The sequence below is a fragment of the Acartia tonsa genome, chromosome 3, assembly GCF_053477335.1.
Source record: "Acartia tonsa isolate MP-2025a chromosome 3, ASM5347733v1, whole genome shotgun sequence".
NCBI classification, from domain to species: domain Eukaryota; kingdom Metazoa; phylum Arthropoda; class Copepoda; order Calanoida; family Acartiidae; genus Acartia; species Acartia tonsa.
The window spans coordinates 44,393,659-44,410,208 of record NC_137262.1 but is presented as its reverse complement, the minus strand read 5'-3'; the positions used below and the strand labels follow the sequence as shown (position 1 = coordinate 44,410,208).

The following is a 16,550-nucleotide window of genomic DNA, read 5'->3' as shown; positions in this document are numbered from 1 at the left end:
AAAGTGGCGGATTCTTATTTTTGGCGGATTCCGGATTCTAGCAATATTTTAAAAGGATTTTTAAACTTTTTTAAAAATTAAGTGCTACATATGACCTAAAAATCAATGTTCTTGGTGTTCTCTATAATTCACTTCCGAGAATCGAACAAGATTTTAAAAGATATTATATATAATGATGAAAATCTTTGCCTTCAAAGAGGAGGAGTTGAAAGAAAAAACTCAAGACGCTAATTTTAGCCTACCAAATAAGAATCCGCTATTAAAAAACGGATTCCGGATTCCAAAATTGGCCAAAAATTGGGCGGATTCCGGATTGCCAACCCTTAGTATTTATATCATACTTAAGTTCTAACTTTTGACACTCTACAGCTGTTCATGTTCGTTTGTTAGACTGCTTCAGAGATTCGCTTTAAGGATGTTGTCATCCTTATTCAAATTTATTTACTACAGATTTGTTAACATATTTCAGTTTTGCCAGGAACTAGGTGAAACACGAATTAAGCTACCTTATGTGTTAGTATGAATTTAACGCAGATTTTATTTTGTAAACATCTCCGTTTATAAACGGACTACAGATTTTAAGGGTAGTTTCATCTTAGTCAGCTACAATTAAACGTAAATTGAGGTTACGTTTCCGGTACCAACTTCAAATATTGCTAATGTTAAATCGAAGGGTCAAAAAAATCGCAGCCACGAAGATTAGACTTTCAATATTTTGTTTAGATTTTTAAAAGCACTAATAAAAAAATCTTCGAACTGAAAACCTTGAGAAAAAAGTATTCCAATGATAACATCCAATAATATTATTTCTCGTATTCATTCGAATCCGGTGGATAGGAACCGGTTCTCATCAATACGAAAAAACTATGTCTAACACCGTATTATAACCAGTTTTCTACGAATATAAAAATGTACAATCATAAGATTTTATATCCGCGGAAAGCCGTTTATAATACGATACGAGAAATAACTATTCTCTTATTCATTCGAATCCGGGGGATAGAAACCGGTTCTCATCCATACGAAAAAACTATGTCTAGCATCGTATTATATCCAGTTTTCTACGAATATAGAAATGTACAATCATAAGATTAAAACCAGTTTTTTTAGCCGGTGCCTCCGGCACCTCGGGGCTAAAAAAACTAGTTTTAATCTTATAATTGTACATTCTATATCCGCGGAAAGCCGTTTATAATACGATACGAGAAATAACTATTCTCGTATTCATTCGAATCCGGTGGGTAGAAACCAGTTCTCATCCATACGAAAAAAAATATGTCTAGCATCGTATTATAAACCGCTTTCTACGAATATAAAAATGTACAATCATAAGATTAAAACCAGTTTTTTTTAGCCCGTGCCTTCGGCATCTCGGGTCTAAAAAAACTGGTTTTAATCTTATAATTGTACATTCTATATCCGCGGAAAGCCGTTTATAATACGATGAAAGAAATAACTATTATAATCTTTCTTGTGCTCTTAGTAAAATTCATTTTTTACCTTTTACATTAAAGGTCCAAAAACATGCAAGAATATGACCAACTTTTGTAAAACAGTTTTTTTTTATAAACTTAAATAAATCAACCAACATTCAAATTGTTAATATTTCTCATGGTTTAAGAGATAGAATAGAAAAAATAAACTGTAAGTTGAACTTATTTTCTGACAAGATATATTTCAGATAAAGATATACTTAAATAATTACTACGATTCATATTTTAATATTTAAATTTTTAACAATTTTACATTTTTTATTCATAAAATATAATACGACACAATTATCATATATTTTTTTCTTTACCAGTATAATGTTGATAATTTAAAAATATTCCAGCTTGCCAAATTTTACAATATATTTCAACTCAAAAATCTGACTAAAATTACAAGTCATCGTCTATTTGAAATTAACGATATTCTTTTCAATAAAATATGATTATTTATAATGAATCTATTTGTAATTAAATGCTTGAAAATAAACTACAATTAAACATCAAAATCCGAACTGAGACAGAAAACATTCCAAATAAAATTACTTTCAATTTATAACAATTCACAACGTATTATATTTTTCTAATAATAATTTTGATTTGGTTTGAGGATAAACAAAACTAAACAAGTTTAATTGTTTTTTTTTTTAGCTTTTTAATGAATTGTAAAAGGGATTCTTAACTTCTGTAACTAAACATTTGAAGCACCCTAAAGTGAGAAATATGTCTCCCTTGCTGCCTTAGATGGTACCATTTAAATCAAAATATTTCTAAAATTTAATATAACAAATTTCTTCCAAATTGCACGAAATTCACAGCAAAACAGAACAAATATAATTTGAAGCTCTTGTAATTTTTCCAATATGAATGAAGATACAATCCAGCAAATAAACTATTGGTACTATTTTTCATTTTAATTCATTACCACAGTGCAAATGAAGGTGCTTTGACTTTTGTGTCAGAACATAAATTGGGACATAGTGCATTTCATTACCCTAGGTTAGGTAACTTCATTTCACTTTTCAATAAAATCTAAAATGCAGCGGTTTTTCAGAAAATTAAATTTAAAAATTTCAAGTTCAATTTTCACCCACTAGGAGTTACCGCATAATCATGACAAGAAAAGCAAAGATTATTTATTTAAAATTTTGAACAACTTTGCTTTTATAAAGTTCTTCATAAAACCACTCCTGAAGTGAGTTAATTAATGGCCATTTTTATCAATTGCTTTGCTAAGGTCACGGAAATTCAGCCTTAAATAAATCATATATAGAGAGGTTTTATGACTGATTTTATAAAAGCAAAGTTGTTCAAAATTTTAAATAAGTAATCTTTGCTTTTCTTGTCATGATTATGCGGCAACTACTAGTGGGTGAAAATTGAACTTGAAATTTTTTAATCTAATTTTCTCAAAAACCGCTGCATTTTAGATTTTATTGAAAAGTGAAATGAAGTTACCTAACCTAGGGTAATGAAATGCACTATGTCCCAATTTAGGTTCTGACACTAAAGTCAAAGCACCTTCGAAGGCACTGTGTTACTTTTTTTTATCAGTTAACGGTGAATTACATATAGGTTTAGAGAAAAGACTAAAATCTGGACGGAAATAATATTTAATCTCTAAATCTAAGACCCTTATTATTATAATTTTAATAGATATTAAAATTAGCTGGGAAAAAATTCCCCCATAAAGTTCGAACATTTCATAAATTTAAATTCTTTATACTATATTATAATAATAATGGTATTAAATTCATCAAAAACTATATGATCTTTACTTTAATCTACATATCTTATGATTAGTTAATATTTAGTATCTATACAAATAAGACAGCAATAATCAGCTGATTTGGAGAAAACCCGCGAAAATCAGCCGATTAAAAATGTCGCCTGTGCTGCTTTATTTGTAGAGGCATTGATCATAACAATAATAAGGCCCAATGTTACTTTATTTAGAGCAATGAAATCAGAACACTTTTTACAAATCTTAAACACACCTTCCTTTGAAGTTTGTAAATTTAGCAAAGCAGAAGAATTAACATATTATAAACACCTTTCCGCGGATATAAAATGTACTATACTATTATGAAATTAGAACCAGTTTTTTGCCCGAAGGCACGTGCTAAAAAACTAAATTGTACATTTTTATATTCGTAGAAAACTGGATATAATTCTAGGCTAGACATAGTTTTTTTGGTATGGATTAGAACTAGTTCTAATCCACCGGAAATTAATCGGTTTGGAATGAATACGAGAAAAGCTTATCTTTATTATAACAAATTATGTATATTGTTCAAATGTTAAAAAAAATATTAAACCCAAAGGCAATTAAAGGCAGGTGTGTTCAAAATATATCATTTAGAAAAAAATATAAGAATTGTAAGCATCGTTTTCAAGAAAATAATGTGGTCCAATTCTTTTACAATTATCAACATATTTAATTTTTCAACCAGGCTTTAAGAAGACGGACTTGTTAAATACTTGAGAATATTTAAAATCAAAAGGACTAAAATAATATACTGTAATTAGATCATTAACATGTATTCTTAACTTAATATATATCTTTTTCTTTTATTTATGAACTGTACCTTATTTTATAAAATACATTTACTTATGCTGAATTTTAATTTTTAGATGTTTATGATTAATGGATGAAGTGAGAATTTAATTCATACTTTAATTACAAATTTCTTTAATTGTTTCATGGAAGAACTTATTATCTGCATTCTTAAAATAATCACTCTAGCGGTTAGATTTAGAACTAAAATCATCAAAGTTATTTTTGAACCAAGATTTCCAGAGTGACTCTTTTTTAGAAGCAGACTAAAATAGCCAAAGAAATTTTGATATGATTTTTATGCTTTTTAAGGACTAATTTATTGAGTTAAAAATGTATGATTTTTATGAGATTGTATACTTTTAATTTACCAGTAAATGCTTTAAAAAGATTTAAATACAATGTAATTTTATTTTCAAATTTTAGACACTGTTTAAATGATTTCTTTTAGCATGTATTTTACTTTATAAGGGTTAAAAAAGAATGTAAAATTATGATTAGGGTAGAAATTTTTGGGTTTAAAGTATTTTATTTTTGAACATATAAATATTTGTTTTATAATCAAAGAGCATTACTTAATATTCAGAAAATTTTTAGATCAAATAAACATGACCAATTTTATATATATATATATACTTTATGTTAAACTAATTAAAGACTATAGTTTATATTATACTTTAGACACTTGAGATACTAGCATAAACCTAGGCTTTATTCTAACTAAAGGAACACCAAAAAAAGAGCATTTAGATAAAAATATTTAATTCTTCAAGACCAAATAATTGTACTTTTTAGTTGTCTTAACATCTAAAAGCTCTTGTAATTAATTTTCAAAGATAAGAAATTTATAGGGATAAAATAATGGCCTATAAATTCATGTACATTTCCAACAATGAAACACAAAATTCCCTCTCTGTCGATTATAATTTGTGGTTGAAACTTTGGCCACTCAACCCAAGGTTGTTAAGCCACGAATAAGAAAACATTATTATAAAACTTTAAGGACTAGTGTAATAAAAAGCCCAATGTCTCCTCCCACCCTAGAAGGATTTAAGTTTAAATACAAATATGTCCCTTTAACAAAAAAGAAAAAAAAGAAACGACAAAATATTTTAGCATTGCCAGACAGAACAAACCAAACTGTGATGAAAATATCAATTTTTAACATTTTTAAAAAAATGAGAATCATTGACAAAATTACTTTTTTTTATATAAAATCTATAGGTATACCTAGATAGTTTATGAAAAATTAGAACCTACTACTAGATTTATAAGTACCTATACAATTCAACATTACAATGAAGCCAAAATCAAAAATAAAACTATTTCTTCAATTTCCTGAGAAAAATAAACAACTCAACAAGATTTTGAATAGTACCTTTCGTGACAACACCTCTTAAGGGGCGTTTCGTCGTATTTTCACACTAGCTTTTTATAGGTTATGTTAAGTTAGGTTAAGTGATTTCCCCGCAGGGTTAGAGGCCCACGCAGGGGCCTGAAACAGGAGAAAAACTACTGTGAAAATACGAAGAAACTCCCATTAAGAGGCGTTTCCACGAAAGGTTCTATACCCAAAAGATTAAACTTATTATACTTTGTTGCATATTAAAATTTTATACACAGCATATTTATTAGAACAATTGATTTTTAAATTTGAATTGTAAGAAAGGCGACATATTTATTGCTTTTTATTAAGGAATAAAACATCACTTGTTTTCATCACTGATTTCTATGAATTTCTGCGTTATAGTTGAGTTGAGAGTTTAGTTTTAAATGCTGGCAATACTAGGAAGTGTGTACTAGCTAACTGTATGCGGGGGCCCTAACAGGCTAGTTCTATCATTCGGCGACATTTGGCCGCCGTCCGACGACTGTTTGCTCGCCGTGTCACCGTTATTATAATCCGGCGTCGCGGCGTTAGTTGTAACAGTTCTTAGGCTGCTTTCACTATCCACCTCGAGCGCACCGCCAACGGGAGTAGCTGATTTTGTGCCGGTTGAGTCGATTCCGCCGCCGACTTCAGCGGCGGAAGCAACAGTTATTTGCTGCTGGCTTGTCGGCTCCGGGATGTTGATGGCGAGTGATTTGTTATCAATGCCGCCGTTATTGCTGCCACGGACCGAGATAACGGTTGTGTGTGTGCCGCTACTGGTATGGTGGGTGGGTGTGTTTAAATCGGCGGGGCGCATCGGCTCAGAAAAGCTTTGCTTTTCCAGAATATGGTCCCTGAAATCAATAAACTATTAAATCATTTTCTTACTTAAAACTACAAGTAATCATCTGTATTTCTGATATATATAGTGAGTTAAAAAGAGCTAACATAACTTGCAAATGCATAGTACACATTGATATTACTTTGTGAAAATTATGGTTTATAGGAAAATGCTACAAATACTACGCTATACATACATGGATATGTTAGTCGTTGATTATTAATTTAAAAAGTCTAAAAAAAAACCAAACTTTAGTGTCTAAGAAGCTGCTTAAAAGTGATCAGAAAGCCATTGATGACATATACTTTAATATGCTATATAATAGTGGGAATGTTATCAAGAAAAATCAGAGGTCTAGCTTTTTTAGCGGCTGAGTAAATCTCATTTACACCATAGCATTACGGACTGACGGGCGGACATGATGAATTATAGAGTAGCTTCGCTACTAATAAGATTGTGTTACCTTTGTTTTAGTGGCAAGGACAGTGGAGCTTTTGCGCCGCCATCACCGCCTAACCCTTCACCCGCGCCACCAGCAGCCAGCGGCTGCATGTTGTAACTATTCAAGGCGGCGGCCGATATATGATGGCTCATTAACAGGCCGCCGGGCGATGAACCCGACGTGTCAAGGATACCCCCGCCGTTAGGCGTCAGTGCATGGTCGCCAGAATTATTGTGATCATTGAGTGCGGTTTCTTCGCTGCGATTGTCCATTGCTGGGTTGGCCATACCGTCCCAGAATTCATCCTAAGCAATAAAAATTATTTAATAATGTAATTGAAATACTTTGAAAGTTTAAAAAGAGCTTTCACAACAGTTGAATGACATATTTTTCATCTGAAGAAACTATTAAATTGTGAAATTTCTTTTCGCCGTTAAAATGTTGTAAAGCTCTTTTCAAAAACACGAACATGCTAACACAAAAGTCATGAAGTCTCCCATTCAATTTCAAATAAATAAATCAATTCAAGAATTGTATTATATGTTTTTAATGAAGACTCACAAGAAATCATTCAATTAATAAGGATAGTTATACATTTATATGTTTCATTTTCATTTCAATTAAATATGTTGGTTAATGAAAATTAGTCTAAAAAATTGTCCAAAACTCAAAAATAACACGTCACAAAAATCCATTTCTTTTCTCAAACAAATAAACAATAATTAAATCGGGAATAAAAAAGATTAAGCATCTACATAAAATATTTTCTTAGTATAATTTTTAGCATGATTTTTCTATCCTTTTAATCCCTGATTTTTGTAAATGGGACTATCTACGAACAAGAGCAAGTGATTCTAAGCACCTTCTAGCAGTAATTATGAATGTTTTCTAGTGAAAAAACTAAGGTTATGTTTAATATTGTTATACCAACTAAAAAAATTTAGTTTCACCATGGTTTTCTATAAATTTAACTTTGAAATGTTAAGCATTTTTGGACGAAATATTATCAAATGTTTTGTTGAGTTCAAAAGTTCAAATTAAACAATATGCAAACATAATCAAATGCTATAAACTACGAAATTCCACTAATAAAATCTGTTTACAATATTACAAGTTACCACCCCTTTTTCAAAATTAACATTTTTCATCAAAAAAGTTTACTTTTGTGTCATAGCCGTTTGAACTCAACAAAACATTTGATGCTATCTAGTCACAAAATGTCTAACATTTCAAAGTTTATGCATATAAAACCATGGTGAAACTATTTTTTTAAAATCGATATAACGATATTAAACAAAACCCTAGTATATTAACAAAAAAAAAACTTAGAATTTCTGCTGAAAGGTGATTAGAATCACTTGCTCTTGTTCGTGAATAGTCCCCTTTTGATATGTTGTGTACATAAAATCATCTTATGGTTTTTAATTATGTGTTAGTAGTAATCTCAATAGATAGCATTCATACTTGTCATTTTTAATTCAAAAGATTTTTAAGTAATCTTTTCAGAGAAATGGTGTAAAACTTTCACATATCTTTAAAATAAAAATGACTATAATAGCATAACTGACAGACAGATAAAAAAATCAGCTTTAGAGCTTGAATTGAAGTCAAGATAATTAAGTTTCTCCTTAAAATTAAATGACTCAAAAAGCAATGACAAACCGGCGAACATGAAGTACAGACTAGATGCTAGATATTGAGTTATAGGGTAACTTCACTACTAAAAAACTACCCAGAAGTGGCTAGTAGAAGAGTTGAGCTTCCGAAACATATGTACAAATTTGTCTAAATGCTATCTTATGTATATCGTTTTTAGATCCCAATTTAAGGATGCAGTATTTTTTTGTAGCAAGTGAAGTGAAACTGTAAAAATAAATTTCATTTGTTAGTAAAATTCAAACTACTTTTAGTTCATACACAAAAAAGTTGTATTTAGAAAATTTGATTTGTAGCCCATTATGACCATTTAAAGCACAGATACAGATGCATTTTTACAGTGCATAAGACAAAACAGATTGAAACAGGGATATCAGGAACTAGGCATCGGAATAAAACAAAATTCATAATGAACCTAAGTGCTAAGAACAGAAATATAATTGCAAAATTAGAGGAAGGTTCTTTTTCTATTGCAAATCTTTCATTAATTTGGTTAACATTCAAGTTCAAGACAAAAGGTCAGTTTGACCGCTGAAATTCGCCGTTAGCCTTTAGAACCATACATATACCTTGAAGCGGCAAAAAGTAAATTTTTAAAAATTTTGTTTGATTATAAATTATTGGTTTTGACATTTTATAGCAGAACTTAGGTGTCAAAAAATGGAATATTAAAAATTATGGGTATAGTCCCTTTCAGGGCGATTCGTCGTATTTTCAAAATGGTTTTTGATAGGTTATGTTATATTGGGTTAGGTGATTGCCCCGAAGGATTAGAGCCCCCCGCAGGAGCTAGAAATAAAAGAAAAGCTACTGTGAAAATAAGAAGGCACGCCCCTTAAGAGGCATTGCCACTAAATGGACTATTCACAAAACTTTTAATGTAATATTAAGAAACTTTTTCAAAAGCTATTGTCAATTTAAATACAATCTGTAATTTTTTATCCTGATGCCCAACCCCTGACACCCCTGTGCGTTTGAATAGTGTAATATACCAAAAGATGATCCCAGGGACACAAGTTGATCCGCCTTAGGTAAATAAAGACGTACATCAGCAACATGACTGACACAGAGCATTACTAACACAGAAACAATATCAACGGATCACGGGGATAAAGGTTTAGGTACAAAGGATCAAACAAAAAAACAGGGGTGTATATTCTACATGGGATCCTAAAGATAGGGGGAGGGATAAAAAAATATTGAAAAATGGGCGAAAAAATTCTGGAAAATACCTATTCTTTCTTTGTTTCCCTTTCTTGGGGAAAAAACTAGAAAAATATGCGGGAGGAAGAAAAAAATGAATAAAATAAAAAGTACTTAAAACAATTTTCCACTTTTCCCCCTTTATCGGGAAAAAACTAGGGGGGGGGGGATTAAATATTTTTGCTGCTGGGGGAAAAATTGAATCTTGTGCAGAATATACAACACCCCTACAAGTAACTCATTAAGGGTTAGTTCTAAGTAAAATAAATGTATTTATTTTAGTTCTAAGTAAAAAAATGTATTTCTTTTAATCAAAAAAAATATTTTCAATTTTTTTTTCATGTAATCTATCCCTTTATCCTTACGAATTAATACTAAATCACTAAATCTCAAGTTGCCATTTCAATTAAAATGAAAAATTTTCTTAATTATTTTCTAAAGGGGGGCTATTACTGAATGAGAAATATTATTCACCATCATAGTTTAATGTTGTTTTACGTTTATTAATAATCACCTTAAAATCAAGTTTGTTTTTGTTCATTTAAAATTATTTTTTTCTTGATTAAAATAAGCCTTAGTTTTAATTGCTTTAAGTTATAAGAACAGGACTAGGTGTATGTGTTGAATATATGTATATGTGTGTTGCAGTGCAGCTACTACATACCTTGCTCTTGTCAATGCTGGTAGAACTTCTCTTCAGCTGGTTTCCCATAAATCTAGAGTTACATACGATGTCAAGCCATTTGTTAATACAAAATTTCAGCACAGTTATGCCTTTTATACATAAAGTCAGAACAAAAATAACCGATATTTTTGGTAGAAAAATATGTTTGTCTGAAATGGTTTTAAAATGTACAATTCATCGAGAAAGGTAAAAAATATTAGGCGTTTGTTCAGCCATCGATTCTTTATGTATAGTATCAGTGCTGTAGATATATAAAAGAGGCACAACAGTCCACCTCTTCTCATAAATCAATTAGACAATTAATAACCAAATTTATTTATACCAGGGTTGTCATTTTGGGTGGGCGCTTTTGGGCGGGCAGTTTTGGGCGGGCGGTTTTGGGCCGCCCAATATAAGGTCCTTTTGGGCAGTTTTGGGCCCCCCCCTCCTTTAGGGGGAGAGAAAAAGGGAAGGGGGTTAAAAAGAGGGGGGCGGGCCTATTTTTTGGGTGATATCCTTATACTAAAGTAACAGGATGTGTGTCTGTGTGTTTGTACCAAAGGATCTCGCTAACCGTTGATCCGATCGGGTTCTCCTTAACAGGGTAGCTTCTCATAGGTTCTGGAAAGGTTTATAACTATTTTGGGGGAGGGTACCACCACCCTCCTAAGAGAAATCGCCCCTAGAAAAAATTACACTCCCCCAAAAACTTTTTTTTAAATTTTTTTAAACTAAAAATAAAATCTGGGGGAGGAAACCCACCCACCCCCCCAAAAAAAAAATTATTCTCACCCCCCCCCCCAAATTTTTTTACTTTTTCTTTTTAAATCTAATATAATAATTGGATTATAAAATTTGACTCTCCCCTCCTCAAGTGCCCCTAGAGGCCTCTAGGGCCGTAGCCGCTAGTTAACTATATAAATTAGTATGCTTTTTTGTATCTATAGAAGGATTTCGCTAACTGCTGAACCGATATGGTTCTCCTTTCCAGTGGAGCCTTTATAGGTCCTGAGATGGTTTTAGGCTATTTTATTTCTAATAATAAGTCTAGGTATGGTTTTAGGCTATTTTATATCCTTTTTATATGCTTTTTATGACATTTGCCCAAAAAGGGTGCCCAAAACCACTTTTGGGCGCCCAAAACCCGCCTAAAACCCTTTTGGGCAATTGGGCCGCCCAATATCAAAAAAAGTGCCCAATTCGACAACCCTGATTTATACTAAACGGTTTTACTAACTGATGGAATGATAGCCAACCATTAAAGTCTAAAACTTGTTCAGGGCCAATAAAAAGCAACTTTTTACAGAAAAAAAAACATTTAAAACCATTTTAACTACAATTATTTTTAAAAAGGGCATATTTGCAAAAAAGTAGGTAGTTGCAAAGCATGCAAATAACCCCCAAAATTGTAGGACTTTGTTCTTTGGGTTCTATTTTTCACAACTAAACCTAATTGATTATCTATATTACTTGATATCTTGCCTAGATTTCATAATGCTAAGGCTGCTGCGTAGACTCTCTCTTCTGATGTCCGTGGGGGTGGCCGTGTTGCTACGCGGGGCTCCGTTAGGGTCAAAATACTTGTCTGGGGATCTACTAAACAAATAAGTTTGAATTAGGTGGATTTTTTGCCTTACAGATTTACATACTCTTAATTTACTTCCCAAAGAAACATTTATTTAAACTATTATTTTCAATTAAACTGTTTTTTTTTTCTAATTTTCATTTACATAAGTACTTATGAGAGGGTGAATAAACCCAGGCCATTCATTAGTGTAATCAAATAGGCATTTCTTTTTCTTTCTCACACCTATGAAGTTTTAAAGTTACTCCCCCCCCCCCCCAACCAAAAAAAAGTAATGATGAAGAAAAAAATGGCCGAGGTGTATTAACCATTTATCAAGGAAGTAGGCACTGTAGTTTGTATTGAGAAAGGCAAGACAATGTGCTTGGCATACTAGTCTTTTGTATGATAACAGTCATATTCAGGTAGGAATAAGTAACAAGCTTCAGAAGGAACACAGTAATAGTGTCTGACTGATTATGACGTAACAAAAAAAATTAGCAAATGAGAGGCCACTATAAATTTTACCATTGGTCAATAACGGCCTCTCATTGGCTAATTTTTTTTGTTACGTCATAATCAGTCAGACACTATTACTGTGTTCTTCAGAAGATTAAATTAGAAAATTGATCAACATTGGATTTATTATTACCTGGATCTTACCCCAGATTTTCATGTTCTCTAATAAAGTGATACTTGTAGCGGGATAAAAAAAATCGGTTCACCCTATCCACTCCCCTCCTACTGGATAAACGAACAGACCAATTAATGACAGGGGAAATAGCAACCTGAATTGACTACAACTTTTCCACTGTCATAATATCATCAACATATATTCTAAATCCATTTAGTCAACGTACCTGCAGTTAGGAGTGAATCCAAACTCGTCATGATCATCCTCACAGACCCGCTCCAGTGCATAGTCCAGCTCCTTGTCGTTGAAAACACCAGAATCGCTGTTCAGGTTGTTCATACGGCTCGCCTTCAAAGCTACTAGGTAGGTTGCTTTCCTAAATATTTTTAAAATTAGGCATACAAAGATTAAAGTGACCATTTATTTTTTAGTCTGTTGCTTATGATATTTATAACTAATGAAACCGATCGAGTTCTCCAATTAAGTGAAGTTTACAATATGTCCTAGTATGGTTATGGGCTTTTTTTAAAAAAAAGATTCAAGTCTTGGTATTGTTTTAGGCTATTATCAGCCCACCCCTTCCCCTTCGAAAATACCTACAAATTATGAAACTAATGGAATTTTCGAATATTGTCTATTTGGTACCTATACAACATTCATCTCATAAAATTAACATGAAATGGAAAACTTCAATTATTATTAATTCCTTGTTAAATCAAAATGAAGCTATAGGAGACTCGCCTTTATTTGGAAGACAAGCATAAAGTAAGTGAGTGAGTAGCTATTCTACAAAAAAAATCAGAAAACCTACCTTATCTTCAAATAGACACCATCTGTAATAAACTTGACAGTGTAATCAGGGATGAAGGTAGGAACCTTGGCGCTGTTTGCAAGATACGGCATTCCTGAATCAGCAGACCCGGCACGACGGCTAGTTGTGTCAATATTCAGCTGAAAAAAAAAGATTTGTTATTATTAAGAAGATGGGTCTATGGAAGATTAATTAACCTGGCTAGAAAATATGAGTGCAGGATAATTTGTATATTTGTGCAAAGTCTCTTTGATTTAATCTTCATATTTCTACTATCAATAATCTTTATCTACAGAAGGGATGATAATTTTGTTTATCGTAATAGGGAGGTGTATAAATGGATATAATGATTCCCACATTCCCTTCCCAACCCATAAAGGAGTGTATTAAACAATATCTGAGAACTATATTAGCAACTTAGAATACCCCTGTAACAATATCCACGTATTCTTTATCCTTTAGTTTTTATCCCATTAACTGATCACCTAATTTACCTGAGTATTAGTTTTCTTGAGTGTCTTCCCTGTGAGGCCGGTCTCATTATTACCAGACGAGTGCAGTGACAAAGAGATGGAGGTGCCGCGGGTTGGCTCTGGCAGGGCGGGAGGTCCTCCACCCATCAAGGGAGAGGAGGGCAATGCCATGGCCTGCAAAAAGGTTTTTTCTTTGAAATAAAGTAATCAGAGGTAAAGCTATTTATTCATGCTTTGTTTTCTTCATTTTTTTTTTGGGGGGGGGACCCTAAAAATTATTAAGTATAATTACAACAAACACAACACAATTCAAGCATCTATTTTGAATACAAAAGAAAGGTAGACGACATTTACAATCATAGATTTTTCTCAAGATACATTTTGGATTTATTAAATAACAATATAGATAGGAGTTTCTTCATATAAAATACATTTTAGTTTTCCAATAAGTTTGCTTAACAAAATATAAAATGTCTGAAATTTTATTAAATATAGTTCAAGATACAGCAAGACTTTTCTAAACTTGGGGCTTAGAAGTTTATTATCCTTACCTGTTCCAACATTTGTTCTCCAAAAGTTGTGAATGGTCCCTCGACAAATTTATGGTTCTCCTGGCCAATGGTGATCTGTACACGACCCTATAGGAAAAAGATTATATTCATACTTTATCAGAAAAATAATACAGCAAATATTTTATTTCTTGACTAAATTAATTTTCTACCTATTTAAATTTTTTAAATTAAAGATGTGTGAAAAATATTTTCTTATTTCTTTTTCACTCCTGGCGAATGTAACAGCGCAGTATATCGGTGCCTAGTTGTCATGGTTGGTTTTTAATTTATTAACACAATATAAGTTACTGAGAAAAATTGAGAAAAAGTTATTTATATATCTTTTTAATTATTTCCATTGGGCTTCCTTATACCTAAACTATTTTTATAAAGCTTGGTAAGGAACACTTATTCAACTTATTATCAATGAAAAAAGACGCCGGTGTAAGTTGACAAGACATCTTACCAAAGGGATCTAAAGAAAGTCAGGCATGGTGTACCGACATCGATGTCGGGACACCATGCCTGATACAAGACCGATAAATTATGTACTATCCAAATGTTACACAAAATTGCCCCTTCTTGAGATTACAATTAGCGATTGTAACGTTTGGACACTCAACTTTATGAACCAACCAATCAAAATTCAATTAAAGTCCCCAAAGTTGTTAAGCTTTAAGAAAGCTATATTAAAAACTATGAGGACTAGTGTAATAAACAGCTTAAAAATACCTTTCTTCCTGCAACTTACCTCAATAATCAAAATGAAATAGTCAACAGGTTTTCCTTTCATGATGATGACTCCCTCATTCTCGTCTTCCTCGGCATTTCTCTTCTTGTCCTTCTACAATAATAGAATAATTAAAAGAAAAACAAGTCTGAAAAAGGTCTTAAATGAACATTCATATTAATTCTGTAAAGAGGGATTGCCATATTTGGGACAGGGTTATATTTCCAGATGATATTCAAAATAAAAAGTGGTTGATTTCTCTGAGGCTTACAGGCGGCTGCATAAATTCATTACTTTATACGTTACATTATGTATGTAAGAAGTGAGGTTCTTTTTGTTTGTTCTTTAAAAAATCGCCAATGGACTAATTACTCCGTTTTGGGATGCTTCAATTTGGTTCCGGGATGGTTTTAAACTTTTTTACTTAGAAATATTAGGTTTCGGCTGTTTTTATGGTGCAAGATGCAAGAGGCACAACCGCTAATGAATATCAAATAATCAAATATTTTTTTAATATTTCTCTAATAAAAGACTGCCTTTTTTCTTTATAGTAGACTACGAAACTTGTAAATAATTTCAAATATAATGAATCTAAATGAATCAAAAGTTTACCTTCATTTTGATATCCCTGTAAACGTCCATATTCAACATTTTCTGTAGAATTCTGGGGCTCATAACGTCAGGACTAAACGACTGAAAACAAAAAAATTGTTTTGTGATGATTCATTTATATTTTTTTAAGTAGAATAAATTTCAAAGAAAATCCATTTCTTTTATAATAAAGTAAACTAAACTGTATGAAACCAGGGATCTAAAGGGATAAGACAATAGCCGATTAGTTAATGTAAATCCCCAATGATGAAACACAAAATTAACACTTTCTGCATATTACAATTAGTGTTGAAACATTTGGACACCCAACTTGAAGAATAAACCAATCAAAATCCAATAAAAGAAAAGTTATAATAATACCTATCTTATCATAAAACTTTGGGGACTAGTGTGATAAACAGCCCAATGTCCCCTCCCTCCTGGGTAAGAAACAATTAAAATGAAGTTTGAGCAAGATGGGAGGTTTGGCTAAAACTTTATCAGATTTCCTCTTCAACTAAATTACACTTTGGTAGAGTTTAGTAACTTATATTAGGAAATTATAGTTTTATATTTATATTATCTTATTCATATATTAAAAATGGGGAATAGTCCCTTTCGCAACATCGCCCCATAAGGGGCAATCCGTCCTATTTTTAAAATTGCTTTTTATAGGTTATTTTAGGTTAGGTTAAGTTATATTGGGTTAGGTGATTGCTCCGGGTCCACAGGGTTAGGTAGTTGGCCCCGCAGGATTAGAGCTTCCCGCAGAGGCTAGAATTAGGAGAAAAGCTCTTGTGAAAAATACGAAAAATCGCCCCATAAGGTGCGATGTTACTAAAGGGACTATACCCTAAAAATGTTTTGTTAAGTTTGAATAAATGTGAGAAAAATATCCAATGAAAAATCAAGGAAAATAATATTGCATTTATTCGTGACAATGTTATGTAAGGAAGATGCTTTGTTGGACACTA

General features: G+C 31.9%; 1 protein-coding gene across 7 annotated transcripts in view; it reads right to left on the bottom strand.

Annotated features, from left to right (window-relative positions):
- Positions 1-1,655: 1,655 nt before the first annotated feature.
- uex (metal transporter uex) overlaps positions 1,656-16,550 on the bottom strand; it is a 98,382-nt gene continuing 83,487 nt past the window's right edge. For 2 of the 7 annotated variants that reach the window (XM_080154172.1, XM_080154170.1), the window contains exons 22-31: positions 15,598-15,678; positions 15,007-15,099; positions 14,256-14,342; positions 13,726-13,878; positions 13,232-13,371; positions 12,647-12,796; positions 11,705-11,815; positions 10,223-10,274; positions 6,721-7,004; positions 5,758-6,270 (exon numbers count right to left, since the gene is read on the bottom strand). In XM_080154172.1, coding sequence (XP_080010298.1) covers positions 5,844-6,270; positions 6,721-7,004; positions 10,223-10,274; positions 11,705-11,815; positions 12,647-12,796; positions 13,232-13,371; positions 13,726-13,878; positions 14,256-14,342; positions 15,007-15,099; positions 15,598-15,678 — 1,578 coding nt within the window. In that variant the 3' untranslated portion in view covers positions 5,758-5,843. Of the gene's footprint in view, positions 2,109-5,638; positions 6,271-6,720; positions 7,005-10,222; positions 10,275-11,692; positions 11,819-12,646; positions 12,797-13,231; positions 13,372-13,725; positions 13,879-14,255; positions 14,343-15,006; positions 15,100-15,597; positions 15,679-16,550 lie in introns of those variants that run through there. The other 5 variants (XR_013877733.1, XR_013877734.1, XM_080154167.1 and 2 more) reach the window with 5 other exon arrangements.